This window comes from Hemibagrus wyckioides, linkage group LG23 (genome assembly GCF_019097595.1).
Source record: "Hemibagrus wyckioides isolate EC202008001 linkage group LG23, SWU_Hwy_1.0, whole genome shotgun sequence".
Classification (NCBI taxonomy): domain Eukaryota; kingdom Metazoa; phylum Chordata; class Actinopteri; order Siluriformes; family Bagridae; genus Hemibagrus; species Hemibagrus wyckioides.
Window position 1 is genome coordinate 14,721,556 of NC_080732.1, and position 20,336 is coordinate 14,741,891.

A 20,336-nucleotide genomic window follows, 5' to 3' on the forward strand; every position below is an offset into this window, starting at 1 on the left:
TGGGATGAATTAGAGCGGTGAGCCACTCCTTAGGGCACTGGTGGATCGGTGGTAGGTTTCATGTGGCAGGCCCGGGTTCAATTCCTAGCCAGTGCCCAAACCCCAGCTACTGGTTGCAGTGCTGGTCCCAAGCCCGGATAAAAATGTTCTGCTGTGGTGAACCCTCATACACACAGGGGGCAGCCAAATGATCAACAACTGTAAAGGCAGATGTCCCAGTTTTAGTCTGACTCGCAATCTCTAATTCATCCCAAAGGTGTCCTATCAGGTTGAGGTCAGAACTCTGTGAAGTTCCTCCACACCAAACTCACTCATCCATGTCTTTATGGACCTTGCTTTGTGCACTGGTGTGCAGTCATGTTGGAACAGGAAGGGGTCATCCCCAAACTGTTCCCAGAAAGTTGGGAGCATGAAATTGTCCAAAATGTCTTGGTATGCTGAAGCATTAAGAGTTCCTTTCACTGGAACTAAGGGGCTGAACCCAACACCTGAATTTAATGATTTGGAGGGGTGTCCCAAAACTTTTGGCAAAGTAGTGTATGTCATTTAAAGGAAACTGACTGTACAAATGGCTAAAAAAATCGTTTTGCCGAAGTTGGAAAGATTCTCCAGTTGTATGTATCCATTCTGTTCAATCCACCAGACTCCATCAGCACTAAATATTTACAGGCTTAAATTGAATTAGTCATTTTTCTTTTTCCGAAACCCACAAACATTTCAGCAGCATGTCGTACCAGAATGAGAGATTTGTTTTATACACAGTGTCTTCTCTCACAAGGCCACAATCACGAAACAATGAATCTATTGTAATTTAAGAGAGGAGACTTTTATTTTGGTGGGCGGTTTTAATGTGAGAGGCGGGAGCGTTATCACATGACAGTCAGGCTAAAATCAAGAAACAGTGAAACAATTGTAAGGGGTAGAAAGCTCAAGACTTTTATTTTGGTGGGCGGTTGTAATTTCAGTGTCGGAAGCGTTATCACATGACAGTCACTGGGAAGCGGAACACAGCAGAGAGGTGAGTTGTGCAGTTACACTGCTGATATGTTTATAAAAATTAAACAGAGATCGCAGATTAAATATCATACACATCACTGCACTTAGTCTTTTATTTACATTTGTGTTTTGCTGATTGCTTGTAAATCAGAATTAGCGGGGTTTACTTATGGTAATCTGCTTTATAGCTCGGGTTGAGGACTGACACTGAGTGTTATTAACACATATTATTATTATTATTATTAATAGTTAAGCCTGGTTGTATCAATGTTATATCAAAATGCAGTGTAATTAATCATCTTCTACTGCTACTACTTCTCACACTCTATACCCTATCTTCTACTACGGTTTCTTTATCACTACCTCAACCATCATCACCATCATCATCATCACCACAACCACTATCATCACCATCATCATCACCACCACCACAACCACTATCATCACCATCATCATCATCACCACCACCACAACCACTATCATCACCATCATCATCATCACCACCACCACAACCACTATCATCACCATCATCATCATCACCACCACCACAACCACTATCATCACCATCATCATCATCGTCACCACCAGTACCACAACCATCATCATTATAATTATCACCGTCCACAACCATCACCACTACCACAAACATCATTATCATCATCATCATAATCATCATCATCATCTCCACAACCACTATCATCATCATTATTATCATCGTCATAATCATCATCATCATCATCACATTTTTCAGTTCCTCAATTTATCCTCCTTTTCTTCTGCTTATTGTTGTTCTTAGTAGTAGTAGTAAAATGTATGTAAACAATAGTAGCTAGTATCCTCTGATAAACGTATGTTCTTTGCAGGCAGTTTATCAGCTCCAGTATCGTACCGTTGGATGTTTCCACAGGGTCAGTTTCCTCCACGATGGACTTCCTTGCCGAGAATAACTTGTGTGGCCAGGCCATCCTGAGGATCGTGTCCCGGGGAAACGCCATCATCGCCGAGCTGCTGCGCCTCTCCGACTTCATCCCCGCTGTGTTCAGGCTCCGAGACAAAAGCGACCAGCAGAAATATGGAGACATTATCTGCGACTTCAGCTACTTCAAGGTTATTAATCACTAATAATACAGCATGAAGAAATCCCACGCTGTGCTCTGACCCTGGTGTGTGTTTTAATGCTTGTGTGTGAAACTTCAGGGTCCAGAGTTCTACGAGAGCAAGCTTGAGGCCAAGCCAGATCTTCAGGACCTGGATGAGGAGTTCCGGGAAAACAACATTGAAATATTAACTCGCTTTTATCTGGCTTTTGAAAGTGTCCATAAATACGTTGTGGATTTAATAAGGTGAGTTTGATTGTGGAAGTGCTCCTCTGCCACTTTATTAGGTACACCTGCACGTTCATGCCGAAAATCATGCAGATGCACGTCAAGAGCTTCAGCTAATGTTTACGTCAAAGATCAGAATGAGTTAGATAGATAGATAGATAGATAGATAGATAGATAGATAGAAAAGGGAGCTGATTTATAATAACACCATCCAGTGTCACACAGGTCCATTTTAGAGTCTGGTTTCTCTCAAGGTTTCTTCCTCATATCATCTCAGGGAGTTTTTCTTTTCCACCATCAGCTCTGGCTCGCTTCTATCCTGAGTTTATACAATTCTCAAAGGCTGTTCATTGTTAAAAGAGCTATATGAATATACTACTACTACTACTACTACTACTACTACTACTAATAATAATAATAATAATTTCATGATGCCTTTCAGGTACCTGGATGACCTTAACGAAGGCGTCTACATTCAGCAGACTCTGGAAACAGTCCTGCTCAATGAAGATGGAAAACAACTTTTGGTATTTAAAATAAAAGCCTTATTAAAAAGCAGTGTATGTATTACAATGAAGAAATCAGATATCTTATTGTTGTTTCCTCTTGTTCAGTGCGAAGCTCTGTATCTGTACGGCGTCATGCTGCTGGTTATAGATCAGAAAATAGAAGGAGAAGTGCGAGAGAGGATGCTGGTTTCTTATTATAGATACAGGTAAGGATAGAAATGGCTTCAGGTTTAGATGATTAGACATGACTGGATAGTAAATAATTAGATGATTATTGGTCATTCTGGATAATGCTGATATTCTGATCTTTCCATGATACATTAGTGGCATTAGCTATGTAGGCTTTGTTTACATGAAATCTATAAAAATCATGGTTTCTGTTATTTTTTTTCCACACAGTGCTGCTCGATCGTCAGCCGACTCAAATCTGGACGATATCTGTAAACTCTTAAGAAGCACCGGCTACTCCAGTAACCCTGGGGCTAAAAGACCCAATAATTACCCTGAGAGCTACTTCCAGAGAGTCCCCATCAGCTCCACCTTCATCAGCATGGTCATAGGCCGCCTCCGCTCCGACGACATCTACAACCAGGCAGGACACACTTTCACATTGCATGTCCTTTTGACTCGCACCTTCAGGATTGGGGGTTTTATTCTCGTCTCCACCCGGTGTGGGTGGATTTTGCATGTTCTCTCTGTGCTTGAGGGTTTCTTCCAGGTTCTCAGATTATCTCCCCGAGTCCAAAGACATGTATTGTAGGTTGATTGGCATCTCTAAATTGTCCGTAGTGTGTGATTGACCCCGAACAGGTTGGCACACGGACCAGTATTCTTGTGGATGGACTTCAGGCTTCCTGTGACCTTGTGTAGGATAAGCATTACAGAAAATGGATGGATGTGTTTAGTCTCAAGAATGAGTGGTTGTATTTTTTGGGTTTGTTTCTCTCTCTCTCTCTCTCTCTCTCTCTCTCTCTGTGCTTCTCACTTTCTCACTCTCATTCACTTCTTTTCATTTTAATAAGTGGTCTATTCTGTGGTTTTCTATTTTAGAGGAAGGTTTGTTTGTTTGTTTGTTTGAGAGGGTTTGTGGGTTTTCTTTAGAATGGGATTTATGGGATTTCTTTTTTCCTCTTTGCTATGAGTTTTTATTTTTTATTTATTTATTTTTAATATAATTCTTGTTAATTTTTTTTATTTAATTATTTTTATTATGTTATGTTTTTTATTTATTTTATATATTTATTTGTATTTGTATATTATTTTAATATTTTGTCTTTCTCTCACTCTTTTGTATTTTGTGTTTGTTTAAGAGGGTTTGTGTTTTGTTTTGGTTTATTTTTTCATTTTTAAATTTTTTTTTTATTATTATTTATTATTTTTTTAAAATATATTCTTTATTTGATTATTATATTTATTTCATTTTATTTTATTATTTATTATTTTGTCTTTTTCCTTTTTAGAGAGGGTTGGTGGATTTTTTTTTTTTTATCAGTTTAACAGCTTCATATCTGTAACATTTCTATATTATCCATGTGCTTTGCTGTCTACATTTCTACATTAACCCCTGTTCTGATGGTTTTCAGGTTTCTGCTTATCCACTGCCGGAGCACCGCAGCACTGCGCTGGCCACCCAAGCGGCCATGCTGTACGTGTGCCTGTACTTCTGTCCCTCCATCTTACACACACAGCAGGCCAAGATGAGAGAGATTGTGGACAAATACTTCCCTGATAACTGGGTAAGCGGTGATACAGCTAAACACTCTACTGACATTGAGTTGATTTCTACATGTGTGTCTACTGATCATACAAGCAAGAATATTCACTACAGCAGTGCAACAGCACGATTGTGAGTGTATACCGGTTTTATAGAGCAGAACAATGTAACTGGCATTTAAGAAAATGTCTGAATATATTTGTAATAAGCTTCTTCACAGAGGATGAAAATAGCTTCCTACGGAATACAGCTGAATAGAGAGTACCATGTTGCCATGGCAACCCGACAGCCAGTAGTATTAAGTGCAGTAACGCTTGCATTGTGAAGATCTTTTTACGGTGGTTCTAGGGCTTATAACATTTAGCTAGCAATGTAGCTAGGTAGCTAGATTAGCTAGGCATTTGGCAGATTCCCTTATCCAGAGCGACTTATATATATATATATATTTACAAATAAAGTTAGAGTCAAAAAGTTAGAATTATATTATATAAATATATATAAATATATTAAAAAGGTAGACAGAAATACTAACAACAATATGGAATATACAAATAAATTAGGAAAATGAATAAAAAATAAAACAGAAGTAACGGATATCAGTTAAATAATAAATAAATAATAAAAGTAATTATTAAAGGTAGATAAATGTTAAAAAAATCATTATTTTTTTAATCAGTGATATATGGAGCTTGATAAATGTTTCATGGTGAATGTATTCCAGATTTTTGCATTAAACATGAGACTACTCTCAGGCTAGGATTATGTTATTGAAATATGTGATTTGGAATGTAGTTTATCAGGCAGTCAGTGATGTAGGGATTTACTGTACCACAAGATTTAAAAACTATAGTCTCACATTTCTACAATTAAAGAAAAAGCTGATAATTTCCCATTAATTGAATCCTTGCACATCTGTTATAGTGTTCCATGTCATTTCAATTCAACTGCCCAGATGTGACGTTACAGATGCTTGTGTCACATTTATATCACACTTGTATCACATTGTACAGTGATGATGCGCTTGTGTGTTCTCTTGTTGGATAATCAGGTGATCAGTATATACATGGGCATCACTGTGAACCTGGTGGAAGCGTGGGAGCCTTATAAAGCAGCCAAGACTGCACTCAACTACACCCTGGAAGCAGCAAACATCAGAGAGCAGGTGTGTATACACACTACAGCGGCTAGACGCTTCAGTTACACACACAGAAACACACACACAGTCATGCACAGAATACACAGGATTTAAGTGTTATTAGACACCTTGCCTTGCGTTTCATGCCAGGAAGTGAGAATGGAGTCTGATTCGATCACTTGACAACAGCCTTTCATTCAGGAATTTCATGAATGCGACATAAAAATATTTTTATGAAGATTTTCTGTCAGTCATGCTGGTTTTTTCACTCTTTACCTATTACATTTCACACCATGTGCTTCGGCAAATAAACAAAAATATATAATAAAGTAGAACAGCAAATATCTTAATGTTTTTCAAGTAAAAATGTACTCGCATGTTAAAATTAAATTAAAATAATTAAATTAAAAAAAAAATTCTATTAAACTTTTTGCTATAAGTGGTGTATTTGATTTTCTAATCTAAAACTATGCTCTGATATAGTTAATAAAATATTTCTCTTAATGTTCATATATCAATTTTTTTTATATTTACAGAATATTTTATATAATTCTATTTATATTAAACTCTAACTTATAATATAATATAATATAATATAATATAATATAATAATAATAATAATAATAATAATAATAATAGTTAACTACTTGATTATTTATAATAATTAAGGTTAAATAAATTAACTGGTATTTGTAATTTTGAGGATATTAAATGATACTAATAATAATAATAATAATAATAATAATAATGAAGGTTATTTATATTATTATGGTATTTTTGGGGTTTTTTCAATAAAGAGAGTTGAATTTAGAGGATTTTAGTTGTTTTCACATGTGCATATACATCACTGCATTATAATGCTTGAGACTCACTCACGTATAAAATAAAAGAAGATTTTGCTGATTGACTGAAGAAGGGTTATTTTTCCGAAGAAGCGGCTTTTCTAAAAATTTCGGACGTATTCGCAGGCTTCTCGCTACGCCTCCAGCGTGGACAGTCTGCGGCCACAGGTGCAGCAGCTGCTGAAGGAAGGCTTCCTGAGGGAGGAGATCGTCCTGGACAACATTCCCAAACTGCTCAACTGCCTGCGTGACTGCAACGTCGCCATACGCTGGCTGATGCTGCACACTGCAGAGTCAGGTCTGAGCCGAGTCTCTTTATTTAAAACCAAGCTTCTGAAAACGGGAGTCATTCATATGAACAGTAAATGATTCATTTGATTAAAAATAGTTTTAGCAGAATTATTTCATAAAAAATATAGATTTGTAGAACATCTGAGAAGTCCAAGTAGTTGTTTTAAATATTATTATTCGAGAAAATATCGACAGAGTGTTTGACTCCTTTTAGACTCTGTATTGATTTTAGATATCCTTTGCTTCAAAATAGTTCTAATTCACACTCTGTGATCATTCATATAGATTATAATCTCCACTTTATGTCTTTATAGTTTATGATCCGAACAACAAGAGACTGCGTCAGATCAAGGATCAAGCGATCAGTGACTCCAAATACAACCCTAAGATCTTATTTCAGCTGCTCCTGGACACGGCTCAGTTCGAGTTCATACTGAAAGAAGTGAGTTTATCCATCTATTTTAACTACTAGTTTAATTGACATTAAGGGGGGTCACCCCTCATGAGCTTACCAGTTTACCAGGAATAAGTGTATTAATGTTTTAATGTTCCCATTTGAAAAGCTGTAGTTGAATCTGGCAACATCTGTTTCACTATGCTGTGTTTTGTATCATCCAGATGTTCAAGCAGATGTTGGCAGAAAAACAGCTGAAGTGGGAGAGCTATAAGAAAGAGGGATCGGAGAGGATGACCGAACTGGCTGAGGTGTTTTCGGGGGTCAAGCCTCTCACCAGGGTGGAGAAAAACGGTTCGATTTGATGCTTTTTAAATCAGAGCTTTTAAATACACCGATCAGGCAAAACATTATGAGCACTGACAGGTGAAGTGAAAAACACTGATTATCTCACCTGTTAGTGGGTGGGATATATTAGGCAGCAAGTCCTCAAAGTTGATGTGTTAGAAGCAGGAAAAATGGACAAGTGTAAGAATTTGACCGAGTTTGACGAGGGGACAAATTGTGATGGCTAGACGACTGGATCAGAGCGTCTCCAAAACTGCAGCTCTTGTGGGGTGTTCCCGGTCTGCAGTGGTCAGTATCTATCAAAAGTATCCTTAAAGTCCTGTACGTATATAGGGGGCCAGATACCACAGCACACCTTCAGGGATCTAGCAGAGTCCATGCCTCGACGGGTCAGGGCTGTTTTGGCACCAAAATGGGGACCAACACAATATAAGGCAGGTGGTCATAATGTTGTGCCTGATTGGTGTATATTTATAGCTATGTTTTATCTTTTTAAAAAAAGGTTTTTGATGATTTGAATTATCATGAAAAGCAGAGATCTGACCTACGAAATGAGCTTAAAGCCACTGAATGGCTGAGAATGGAATCAGTAAACGTATGACTAAATGAATAATTAAATGTTTGTTCGTGATTTATTAATAATAATCAATTGTATGGAGGATCTAATAAATATACATCAACTTAAGTTTTTTATTTAGGCGTGACCGAACCTCTTCTGTTAGTAACATAATATAATCACCATCACTGAATGCTGTGTTAGAGTCTGAACAATTCCATAAGGAATAAAACACAACAGTGTTCTGTTATGGGGAGATAATTATACGACAATGTGGAGTGATGAACTGTTACGTAAAGCAGAGTTAGCTCAAAGGGGATCTATAGTCCTATTAAAACATACCACAAAGCTTTTTAATTATTCCTCTTATACTGCAGCAAATTCCCAAGGAGCACAATTAATAAAACATTTCCATTTTATCCATATTTATTGTTAAGTTTATTAGTTTGGAACGCCCACAAAACAAGTTAGCACTGACGTTATAGCAGTTATCCTGTTATCGAGAAAGTGCTGGAAAAACTTTTCCGCAGCACTGACACCATTAGCATTTCCTGACAGAAAACTTATCAAGACTTACACTAATACTACAAGTGCTAACTGTTTATTATCATAGCAAAGTCCATGTGAATGAGCTTCTGCTATAGAAACGATGATGTTTTGGAACGAGCGTATTAATATGACCCTGTGATTTGTTATGCAACCGGAACTACTTTCATAAAATGATTCAACACATACTAATCGATCTGAATCACGAATTCAACTGGTTAAAGGAGAAGTTCACTTCCAGAACAAATATCTACAAATAATTTTCTCACTCCCTGGTCATCCAAGATGTTCATGTCTTTCTTTCTTCAGTCGTAAAGAAATTATGTTTTTTGAGGAAAACATTTCAGGATTTTTTTTCATATAGTGGACGTCAATGGTGCCCCGAGTTTGATCTTCCAAAATGCAGTTTAAATGCAGCTCTAAACGATCCCGGCCCAGGAAGAAGGGTCTTATCTAGCCAAACCATTTTCTTAGAAAAATAAAAAACTGTATACTTTTTAACCACAAAAGCTCGTCTAGCACTAGCTCTGGGATGTGCGTCAACGACGCTAGGTACTACGTAATCACATCAGAGGGTCACACGTGACGTAGGCAGAACTACAGACCCAGTGTTTACTAGTGTGGAGAAGGAGGACCACTCCGAAGTTGTTGCGTGCGGAATTCCGATGTGATTATGTAGTACGTAGCGTCGTGGACGGATGACAAGGGGGTGAGTAAATTATTTGTAGATTTTTGTTCTGGAAGTGAACTTCTCCTTTATACCACATGTTATAAGTTCTACTGCTGTTGCCTTCGACAGAAAACCTGCAGGCGTGGTTCAGGGAGATCTCGAAACAGATCGAGTCTCTGAACTACGAAGACTCCACAGCAGCAGGGAGGAAGACGGTGCAGCTCATTCAGGCTCTAGTAGAAGTAAGTGCTGGTTCCTGATTTGTTCATTTCTGCACACTTGATTGGAGAGAATAAAGCTTGATAGGACAGGCAGTTGTGTAAGGAAAGTGCCAACATTAACGTGTTTATTTACTTAAGTAGGTCACCATGTCCAGTTCATCTGTTCGTAGTTACTTTTAATGTTATTATATAGAGAAACTTTGTTAATTCCACTCTTCTGTTGATTATTAATACAACAATAAACTCTTCAAGCAAAACTTTTCAGTTTCTCATCAGTAAGTTCTGAAATAACCAGATGCTGATGGTATGTTTCAGTTAGCTCTTCTTCTGTTGTTCTCGTGTCCAGGTCCAAGAGTTCCACCAGCTGGAGTCTAACCTGCAGGTCTGTCAGTTCCTGGCCGACACACGCAAGTTCCTCCACCAGATGATTCGCACAATCAACATTAAAGAGGAGGTGCTGATCACCATGCAGATCGTGGGGGATTTGTCCTACGCCTGGCAACTTATAGACAGGTAACGTCTGCTCTCATAGTGAAAGCTACGCATAGAAAGCGGGTCTGTGTAGATGCACAGGAGTGACACAAGTGTTTTAGGGCTGCTGTTAAAAATGAAGAAGCCTTTGTTTCAGAAGATGTATATACATTAGAGCACAGTGAAATTCTTTCTTTGTAAATCCCAGCTTTGGGAGTTGGGGTCAGAGCACATGATACAGCGCTCCTGGAGCAGGAAGGGTTGCTCAAGGGCCCAGTTTGGCAGTGCTGGGGTTGGAACGACCCAAAAACTTAAGCTTAAGCTGGATACAGAAGGAAGGAAAAAAAAGCAATGTTTAGGGAACTTTGCTCTAGGGTTGTTTGTTCGCCTCTGAACTGAAAAGAACTGGCGGGGACAACACTTTTAAGTGTCATATACTGTTTTGATTCAGATTAGCCATTATATATTTAGGATTGAAGACTGACCTGATTAACAGATGTGTTTGTATAGCTGAGTTAAAGGTGAGGTCAGAAATTTTAGGTCGAAACACTGATTTTCTGACATCACCAGTTACATAAATGGTTAAAGGGAATTGTTTATGTATTTCTTTAACCATGGCATGTTGTTGTAGTTCTTTCGGCTGCTTTTTACTCGGGGTTGCCACTGCAGATCATTTGGTCCGCATGTTTTGATTTTGCCACAGGTTTTACCCTGGATGCTTTTCCTGATGCAACCCTCCCATTATATCTGGGCTTGGGACCGGCACTGAGAGTGAACTCTTCAGTGTCTGGGTCAGGACTCGAACCTGGGCCGTGGCAATGAAAGCATGGGATCCTGCCACTGGACCACCAGGAGGCTCCTTTAACCGTGGGGTCTATAAGAAAAAATTGTTAAACACTAAAGAGGCAGATTTTTTAGTTAACATAGCTCATTTTGGCTAACTTCTTTTGAAATTTATTACACCTTTAATTATTGCAGTGACAGGCTCTGTTAATTGTGAGGATGTTCCTCATTCAAATTAGCAAAAAAAAAATGAAAAATTGTAATTCATGCCTGAGGAAATAAGCTCAGTATGAGAAAATGAGTGACTCTGTGTCAGGGCCACAGCACACCACACTGTTGTGAATTATTTGTTTAGGGTTGAGTTTGGGTTAATGCACTAACGTGAAACACCAGCAATACTTGTTAATTTGGCTGCTCAGTCCTTATTTACTTGTGGAATGAGGCTCAAACATGAACATGTGGTTAGATAATCACTCTTTATTAAAGTATTCTCTTGGTTTTTCACTTTTCAGTTTCACTTCCATCATGCAGGAGAGTATCCGAGCCAGTCCGTCCATGGTCACCAAACTGCGAGCAACGTTTCTGAAGGTACGGCTTCCAAGTATGTTGAAATGTTATGCTTGAGGTTACGTATGTAGACGTCTAAACTGAGTTTCACAAAATCTGCTTTAAACAGCTGGCCTCAGCTCTGGATCTTCCCCTGATGCGCATCAATCAAGCCAACAGTCCTGATCTGCTCAGCGTGTCGCAGTTCTACTCCGGAGAGCTGGTGGCCTACGTCAGAAAGGTACTGCCAGGTGTTAAAGATATTTCCACAGAGTTTTGGTGACTCTAGCCTTGCTCATGATAGACTGAATTGAGAGATCCACTACTTAGTTAATGGTAAATGCATGTTAGGTCAAACTCTTTTGTATCACACCTTCAGGTTCTGCAGATCATTCCAGAAAGCATGTTCACCTCGCTGGCCAAAATCATCAAACTGCAGATCCATGACATCATGGAGGTTCCTACACGGCTGGACAAGGACAAGCTGAAAGATTATGCTCAGCTCAGTGCACGCTACGAGGTGAATGTGTTAGCATTGTGTTGTCTTAATGTATATAATTTTAATTGTACTGAACCTCAACCCTTACCCTTACCCATATCCCCTACCCTCGAGCATTATCCCTTACCATTATCCCAACCCTTATCCCCTAACCCTGACCCTTTACTCTTACCCTTTTCCTTCAACCCTGACTCGGACACTGTCCCTTAACCCTTACCATTATCCCCTAACTTCGACCGTTACCCTTATCCCCTAACCTTGGCCCTTACCCTCTAACCTCGACCCTTACCCTTATCCCCTAACCTCGACCCTTACCCTTATCCCCTAACCTCGACCCTTACCCTTATCCCCTAACCTCAACCCTTACCCCTTACCCTCATCCTCTTACCCTTATCCCTTAACTTTTACCCTTTTCCCTCATCCCCTAACCCCGGCCCTTACCCCTTATCCTTATCTCCTAACACTTACCCTCACCTCTTACCCTTATGCCTTAACCCTGCCCCTTACCCTTTCCCCAAACCTTCCCCTAACCCTATTCCTTGCTCTTGACCATTAAGCCCTATCCCTTACCACTTATTTCTCCTTTTTCTATCAGGTTGCCAAACTCACCCATGCCATCTCCATCTTCACTGAGGGAATTCTGATGATGAAAACGACGCTTGTCGGAATCATTAAGGTTTCTAAAACTCCATGAAGTTGTACTTTAGTATTCCATCATGTTCGTACTAGCAAAATGATATATGCCTGTGTGGCTTTAGGTGGACCCCAAGCAGCTGCTGGAGGACGGAATAAGGAAGGAGCTTGTTAAACGAGTTGCTTTTTCTTTACACAAAGGCCTCATCTTTAACCCTAAAGCTAAAGTAAGAACACGACTCAAGCTTGAGTTTTTGTTTGTTCTTATTTTTTGGTGGTCTTTTGTCTCTGTATAATAGTCAAGCATGATTCATATTTGTATTCAGAATATAAACGTGGATGATTCTTTATGATTTCAGAAAATATGGAAGCTTTTGTTACAGTCTTGTGTTTGTCAGTGAACACACTCCTTAATGTCTATTACTACACAACACACTAGACTTACTTTTTGTAGATCGGGTGAACTTACTTTATCCTCAAGGAGGGTTGTTGGCTGCTCGGCTCACTGACTTTCATTGGCACAAAACCATAAAATAAGCATTAAACTCTTACAGCGTCAAATAAGAAGCGGGTTCTTTTTTCCAGCCCAGCGAGCTGATGCCCAAGCTGAAGGAAATGGCCGCCACCATGGACGGCTTCTATCGCTCCTTCGAGTACATTCAAGACTACGTTAGTATCTACGGCCTGAAGATCTGGCAGGAGGAAGTTTCCCGCATCATCAACTACAACGTAGAGCAGGAGTGCAACAGCTTCCTCAGGACCAAGGTTTTCTCACTGCTCTATTTCTGCTACATTTGCTTTTACATCTGAGCGTCTACGATTTAATATCTTCACTTGGCTTGTAAAAGGCCATCAGAAAGACTCCCATTAACTTCTCTATTTGTTTGTTTGTTTAAATATCTTTTCTTCCTCTTTTTTGTGACTGCGCTGTTCTGGATGTCACCAGTAAGCTTATTGCAGTTCTTATGAAGGTAATCTTGTTAGTTTAAAGGAAAAGAGAAGTACCTAGTTAGCAAAACTTTAAAATAAAAGTTTGTTAAAAGAAAAAAATAACTTACTAACTAGCTAATCTGTACAGAAAAAGGTATTAGTTTTAGTTAACAACAAAAAAAAACAGGTTCTTAACTAGTTAATCTTGAAAATTAGAGGTGCTGTCTTTAGTTAGAAAAATATGTTCCTAAATGCCTGGTGTCTGTTAGCGAGCTATTAGCTTTTTTAGTTTTAAAAGAAAAACAAAGGTTTCTAAGTAATTGTAGAAAATCGTAAGAAAAACTAAGATGTGTTTTGCTAAAAAAAAAAAGAAGATTCTTAACTGGATATTTTCAACAATAAGAGGTGTTAGCTTTAGTTAAAAGTAAAATTAGGTTTCTTATTAGATATTCTTTAGAATAAGAGGTGTTCGGTCAAGTTAAAAGGGAAAAATTCAGTTGCTAACTACAAAAAGAAATGTAGAATTCTAACTAGCTACTCTTTAGATGCTTCTAGTTAAACCGGTTAACTAGTTACTAGTTACCAGCGTCATAAAAACACCTTGTTTAGATGAACATTGCATTTTTTTGTGCACTAAAAGTGCCCTACTTCTACTTTTTCTACCTCTTTTTGCATCATTCTTATTTTTGCTAAGTAGGAAGACACTTTTTCCTGATTTCACTCGTTCATGAACAGCTGTTTCTTAGGGCTTGTTTTGTTTGTTTGTTTTCAATCTGCATTATATTAACCTCATTTGGGGCTAATTATGTTGCATTTCTTCTTTAAAAAGAGCTAATCTTAAATTTCTCCTGAGGAATTTCCATTTTGATCCAAATTAGTCCTGATGTTTTAATACCAAATGATAAAACGTTTATTAGCAGAGGACTCAGAAGTGGCCGAACGTTTCCTGGTTTATAAACACTCACATTCCAAAGCTCTTCCTTTTCTCTTCAGTCTTTTCATTTTCCCATCTGTATTAAATTCACCAGGCTTCTATTTTTTTTTAAGAGTGTTCATATGTCATCCGGTTTATTTCGTTCTTCAGATCCAAGACTGGCAGAGTATCTATCAATCCACACACATCCCTATTCCCAAATACCCTCCAGTGGACGAGTCGGCTACCTTCATCGGCCGTCTTTGCAGGGAGATCTTGAGGATCACTGATCCGAAGTGAGTCCAAATTCAAAGTTCAACCTGTTTACCATCACTGTGCTATTCATACTCAAGCGATTTTAATCATTTGTCTGATTTCTTAAGAGCAACATGTTATATAGATCAGATGAACACCTGGTATGACATGAAGACGCATCAGGAAGTGACCAATAACAGGCTGTTCTCAGAGATCCAGAACACTCTGGGCACGTTCGGCTTGAACGGACTCGACCGGCTCCTGTGCTTTATGATCGTCAAGGAGCTACAGGTGTGTGTTGATTAAAATTACTGTCATTTACCACTCATTTTCAAGTCTCAGTTTGCATGCTCTCCATGTGCCCCAGGGGTTTCTTCTGGGTTCTCTGGTTTTCTCCCCTAGTCAAAAGACATGTTGATTGTTGTCTGTAATTTGTCTGTAGTATGTGTGATTGTACCCTGCAATAGACATGCATCCCCTCTGGGGTACCCCTGCCTTGTGCCCCGTGTCTCCTGGGATATGCTCCAGGTTTCCCACAACCCATTAGGATAAGCAGTGTAGAGGATGGATGGATAGATGGATGAATGGATGGATGGGTGGGTGGGTGGGTTGGTGGATGAGTGGATGGATGGATGGATGGATGGATGGATGGATTGGATGGATGGATGGATTGGTGGGTAGATGGATGGATGGATGGATGGATGGATGGAAGTCATGTTGTGCCATGCTTTTTCCACTCCAGACTTTCCTGACTGTTCTTCAGAAGATTATCCTCAAGGACAAAGCCGTGGTTGACATATTTAAAGCTCTGCTCAATGCTGTGAACCCGGTGAAAGGCATTGTGGGTAGGTCGACACTGCATTTTCAAGTATACAGTAAGATTTATGACGTGATACTACGTTACAGAGTTGTGAAAGTCGATTTTAGATTTTCTAAGAAGTAAAACGGTTTTCAAGCTGCCACATGGTAGGTGAACAGGTACAGGTCAGCGATCAGAGAAAAGGCAAACCAGTCAAAAGAGCCAAAAGGGTTAAAACCAGTATAACCACTAGTTTTGGAAGTGTGGATAGACCTGACAGTTTCTAACATTAAATCTACTTAGCTAATGAATTAGAAAGAGTTTGAAGGACAGGAAGCAACACTGAGAACAAATTCATTAATAAAAGTTTTTCAGATTTTATAAATGTGTGTGTGTGAATCAGACAGTGAACTTTTATTTATTATGGTAATGTTTAGAAAAGTGTTCAGTAATAATAAGTGACAATAATTAAACTGATGTTTATGTAAAGGATAAATGTGATTCTGTAATCTGATGTTCAGAGCCTCATGTTACACCACAAAGATTTTACGCCTTACTGAGCTCATAGTAAAATGATTTATTTATCTGTTTTTCACGCAGCCACAGCAAGCAAAGTGTACACTAACGCTGTAGCTAAAACACAGAAGATCTGGCCAGCATATCTGGAGTCCATTATGAAGGTACTGTGGTTTTCTATCTATCTATCTATCTATCTATCTATCCATCCATCCATCCATCCATCCATCCATCCATCCATCCATCCATCCATCCATCAGGGTAGTATTAATCTCTCCTTAATATCTCTATAATTTTTCTATCTATCCATCCATCCATCCATCCATCCATCCATCCATCCATCAGGGTAGTATTAATCTCTCCTTAATATCTCTATAATTTTTCTATCTATCTATCTATCTATCTATCTATCTATCTATCTATCTATCTATCTATCTATCTATCTATCTATCTATCTATCTATCTATCTATCTATCTATCATTGTAGTATTAATCTCTCCTTAATATCTGTAATTTATATATCTCAGGCCTCCTGGTGGTCCAGCGGCAGGATCCTGCACCCTCATATGTGTATATATATATATATATATATATATATATATATATATATATATATCCTCAAAATCTCTAATATTTTTTTTTATTAACAATATTTTGGACAATTAAAAGTGTAAGAGAGACGAACACAGAAGAGAAAAAAATAAAAGGAAATATTACATTTTAAATTAAGAAAAATGGGGGGAAGTATATGTACAGCTGCACTTTCTTTTTTGTTTTATGAGAGAGCCATTTTTGTACCTTTTTGATTTGGTACAGGGTAAAAGTTTTCATCTTTTGCACTTTGCTCATAGCAGCATAATCTTTCCAGTACGGATCTGAATGGTGTGATGAGCGGTGTTTGTGTTACAGGTGGGTCAGATGCAGATCCTCAGGCTACAGATAGCTAATGAGTTGAACTACTCCTGCAAGTTTGACTCCAAACATCTCGCGGCAGCTCTGGAGAACCTGAACAAGTGAGTTCATCGCCTACACTTCATTTTTTTCCACAGGGTGAGTTCTTGTTTACTTTTTCTGACAGAAATGCCTCCTTTTCTCATTGTTTTGTCTTTTGCAGATCTCTGCTCGCTGATATCGAAGCTCACTACCAGGACCCGAGCCTGCCGTACCCTAAAGAGGACAACACCCTGCTCTATGAGTTCACTGCCTATCTGGAAGCAGCTGGAATACACAACCCTCTGAACAAAGTCAGTCGTTTATGTTTATATATATATATATATATATTCACAGCATTTAACATCCTTATCCAGAGCGACTTCCATTTATCTCATTTATACACCTGAGCAGTTTAGAGTTAAGGGCAGCTTGGTGGTGGTTTGATGGTTTTGACCTCACAGCTTTAGAAGCAGCCTTTATTTGACAATACAGCATTTAAATACTTTTCTTCGTATATTCCAGCTTGTTGGAAAGATCAGGGTCAGAGCACAGGGTTAGCGAGGTTTAAAGGCTTCGTTCAAGTGGCCCAACCGTCCTGGGGCTTGAACTGACCTCACTTTTTGATCAGTTACACAGAGCCTTAATCAGTGCATTGAGCCACCACTGTCCTCCATGATCACCTTCTACTTTCCAAACCTCCTAACCACTGAGCTTCCATCACCCCAGTCACAGCTGTAACATCTGTAATTCCTGACCACTTGGAGCATAAAAATAGTGGAACTTGACCAGGCATTCACATTTGATGATCATGACAGCTTGCTTTTTAAAATATATTGCAAAAAATCTTGCAGTCTTGGAAATATATAAATATAAACTGAGGCTAATGGATTTGCAACCCTTTGAGTCACATTAGTTCTGCGATCATTTATCAATTATTTATTGCATTAAAATTTTATCATCATTTATCATCATTTTATGATCATTTATCAATTATTTATTGCATTAAAATTTTTATTTTTTTATTTATTTTGCAGATCTATATCACCACCAAGCGCCTGCCGTACTTCCCTACCGTCAACTTCCTCTTCCTCATCGCCCAGCTGCCCAAACTCCAGTACACTAAAAAACAAGGTTCCGCATTTATACCCAGCCTCTGATTATTATTATTATTACACTTCAGATGATGAGCCAAAACAGGTCAACGGTCCTCCTGGAAGCCTGACCGATCAGTGATGTGATGTCTGTGCAGGAATGACGTGCCGGAGACCGGCTGATCCGGTGGACTGGGTTCCTCTGGTCCTGGGTTTGCTGACGCTGCTGAAACAGTTTCACTCCAGATACACCGAGCAGTTCCTGGCTCTCATCGGCCAGTTCATCCGCTCCATCATGGAGCAGTGCACCAGGTATCTGATAGGAAGATATATAGTATTCTTTATACTACATATATAAGAGCTTTCTGAATGAATTCTAATCTTTAGACTATATCAATGTTCATAATTTTGTGAGAATTATTCAACGCATATTTCTAAATTTTCTGGTCAGATTACACTTTGGTCAGTCAGGATAATAAATGCATAATAAATAAGGATAAGAAACACACAATAAATGAATGAATGCAGGACTTAAGCATTATTTATTCTTATATACACTTTATTAGATACATCTTATTGCTTATTTATGCAGTTATCCAATTAGCCAATCACGTGGCAGCAACACGATCACATAGATGCAGGTCAAGAGCTTCAGATAATGTTGAAATCAAACCCCCGAATGGGGAAAAAGTCTAATCTCTGGGACTCTATTTGTGTGTGGTTTGAGTATTTCAGAAACCTAGGATTTATTGAGTTACTGTAGACTTCCTGTCAGCTCAGACCAGTCTGGTTATTCGCCTCTGATCTCCCACATTAACAAACACAGACCCTTCCACATCATACTCTGTAATCTGAAGAACAGCAAATCAGCAGTTTCTGGAAATACTCAAACCGGTACATCTGGCGAGGAGGATCACAGAGATCAGACTTTTTTCCCTATTCTGATGGTTGATGTGAACATTAACCCAAGTTCTTGATCTGCGTCTCTATGATCGGATGCATTGTGCTGCTGCCATGTGATTGGCTGACTGGATAACTGCATAAATAAGCAGGTGTTCCTAATAAAGTGGACAGTATGTTTTAAAAAAATATATAATCAGTTTTTAAAGAAAACAAAGTGCTCCTCCTTGTAAGTATGTTATATGTTGATTGCTTATATACTATATAGCCAGCCATATATAGATGTAGCGAGGACATAGTGTATATCGAAAGCTGTCTGGGATTTAGAATTAAGGGATGCTTGCTAGGTCCAAGATGGATTTCACGTGATGGATAAAGCTTGTTCAGTGCCGCTCTATCTAGAGAATATCAAATATATAATCAAATATATTTCTATTGAAAACGAACTAATTGACAGTGCTCGTTTCTTTGCTACACAGTCAGAAGATCCCTGAGATGCCAGCTGATGTGGTAGGAGCGCTGATGTTTTTGGAGGACTACGTACGCTATACAAAACTATCCAGAAAGGTAAGCTATTAAAAAACAAACCAGCAAAACCCAAGTTCTCTTGTATTATTAATAAAATTGCAGCATGTGACAGAAATAATACACACCGGCCAGGCATAACATTATAACCACCTGCCTAATATTGTGTTGGTCCCCCTTTTTGCTGCCAAAACAGCCCTGATCCATCGAAGCATGGACTCTACTAGATCCCTGAAGGTGTGCTGTGGTATCTGGCACCAAGATGTTAGCAGCAGATCCTTTAAGTCCAGGACTTTAAGGATACTTATGATAGATACTGACCACTGCAAACCGGGAACACCCCATACGAGCTGCAGTTTTTTTTTTTGCAAATGATTTCATATTAAATAATAAAAATCAACAACTACTATCATTCTCTTCTTTGCAGGTGGTGGAAGCTCACATCCCAAGTTTCATTTTCGATGAGTTTCGAACTGTGTTGCAATGATTTTCTCATTTCCTTTTGTCCACATTAACACATTTTTTTCCGATTAACCGTTTGTGTTGACGTTTTTTGCCTTTTTTTCCCCCTCAGCGACTAACGATTAGTGGGTTATTAAAAGTGTAATTACTGTGTAACTTTCTCCTCTGTAGTGTTTCATAATTTTCTTTCCCAAATGTTGTAATAAGATGTTGTAAATAAACGTTTCACTGAAGACATTTTGCTCATTACTGTACACAGAAATCCAGATCTTACACTTTTAAGGAGCCAATTTACAAAACCACAGTTATATACACCGCTCCATTACTGCTCACCTTCCAGTGGCTTCTGGTAGCTGCACAGAAACACTGATGCTTGGCTGCAAAGCTCCCTGTCTCATTAGCTCTTATCACTCCTCACACTTCAGCACACTCCCTCAGATCTCCCAGCACTCCTCGACTGGAACCAGCATCTCTCAGGGTACGAGGAAGGCAGGCATCTAGACTCTTCTCTGTTCTGGCTCCTGGGTGGTGGA

The 20,336-nt window shown here is 38.8% G+C and overlaps 1 protein-coding gene across 3 annotated transcripts; it reads left to right on the forward strand.

Annotated features, from left to right (window-relative positions):
* The first annotated feature begins 884 nt into the window (after positions 1–884).
* On the forward strand, positions 885–20,029 carry washc5 (WASH complex subunit 5). Of its 3 annotated transcripts, none has more exons than XM_058376294.1 (29): positions 885–1,018; positions 1,904–2,103; positions 2,194–2,339; positions 2,764–2,848; positions 2,936–3,036; positions 3,230–3,422; positions 4,414–4,566; positions 5,593–5,706; positions 6,648–6,819; positions 7,127–7,254; positions 7,431–7,560; positions 9,456–9,568; positions 9,894–10,060; positions 11,314–11,389; positions 11,478–11,588; positions 11,727–11,867; positions 12,442–12,522; positions 12,605–12,706; positions 13,065–13,244; positions 14,494–14,618; positions 14,706–14,868; positions 15,320–15,422; positions 15,977–16,056; positions 16,802–16,905; positions 17,007–17,136; positions 17,860–17,956; positions 18,075–18,228; positions 19,296–19,383; positions 19,769–20,029. In XM_058376294.1, exons 2-29 carry the CDS (start codon positions 1,921–1,923, stop codon positions 19,826–19,828), a joined length of 3,480 nt encoding a protein of 1,159 aa, XP_058232277.1. In that variant the 5' UTR covers positions 885–1,018; positions 1,904–1,920; the 3' UTR covers positions 19,829–20,029. The 3 variants fall into 3 exon arrangements, with proteins under 3 accessions (XP_058232277.1, XP_058232275.1, XP_058232276.1); XM_058376292.1 differs by having other exon boundaries at positions 945–1,018; positions 1,860–2,103; XM_058376293.1 differs by lacking the exon at positions 19,769–20,029 and adding an exon at positions 19,538–19,760 and having other exon boundaries at positions 945–1,018; positions 1,860–2,103.
* The last annotated feature ends 307 nt before the right edge of the window (positions 20,030–20,336 follow it).

Excerpts from the sequence above, each read along its gene's own strand:
- washc5 (XM_058376292.1), top strand. The coding sequence starts at position 984 with ATGACAGTCACTGGGAAGCGGAACACAGCAGAGAG. Across the intron at positions 2,104-2,193 it reads GCGACTTCAGCTACTTCAAG|GGTCCAGAGTTCTACGAGAG; the intron begins GTTATTAATCAC and ends GTGAAACTTCAG. Across the intron at positions 17,957-18,074 it reads CCAGTACACTAAAAAACAAG|GAATGACGTGCCGGAGACCG; the intron begins GTTCCGCATTTA and ends ATGTCTGTGCAG.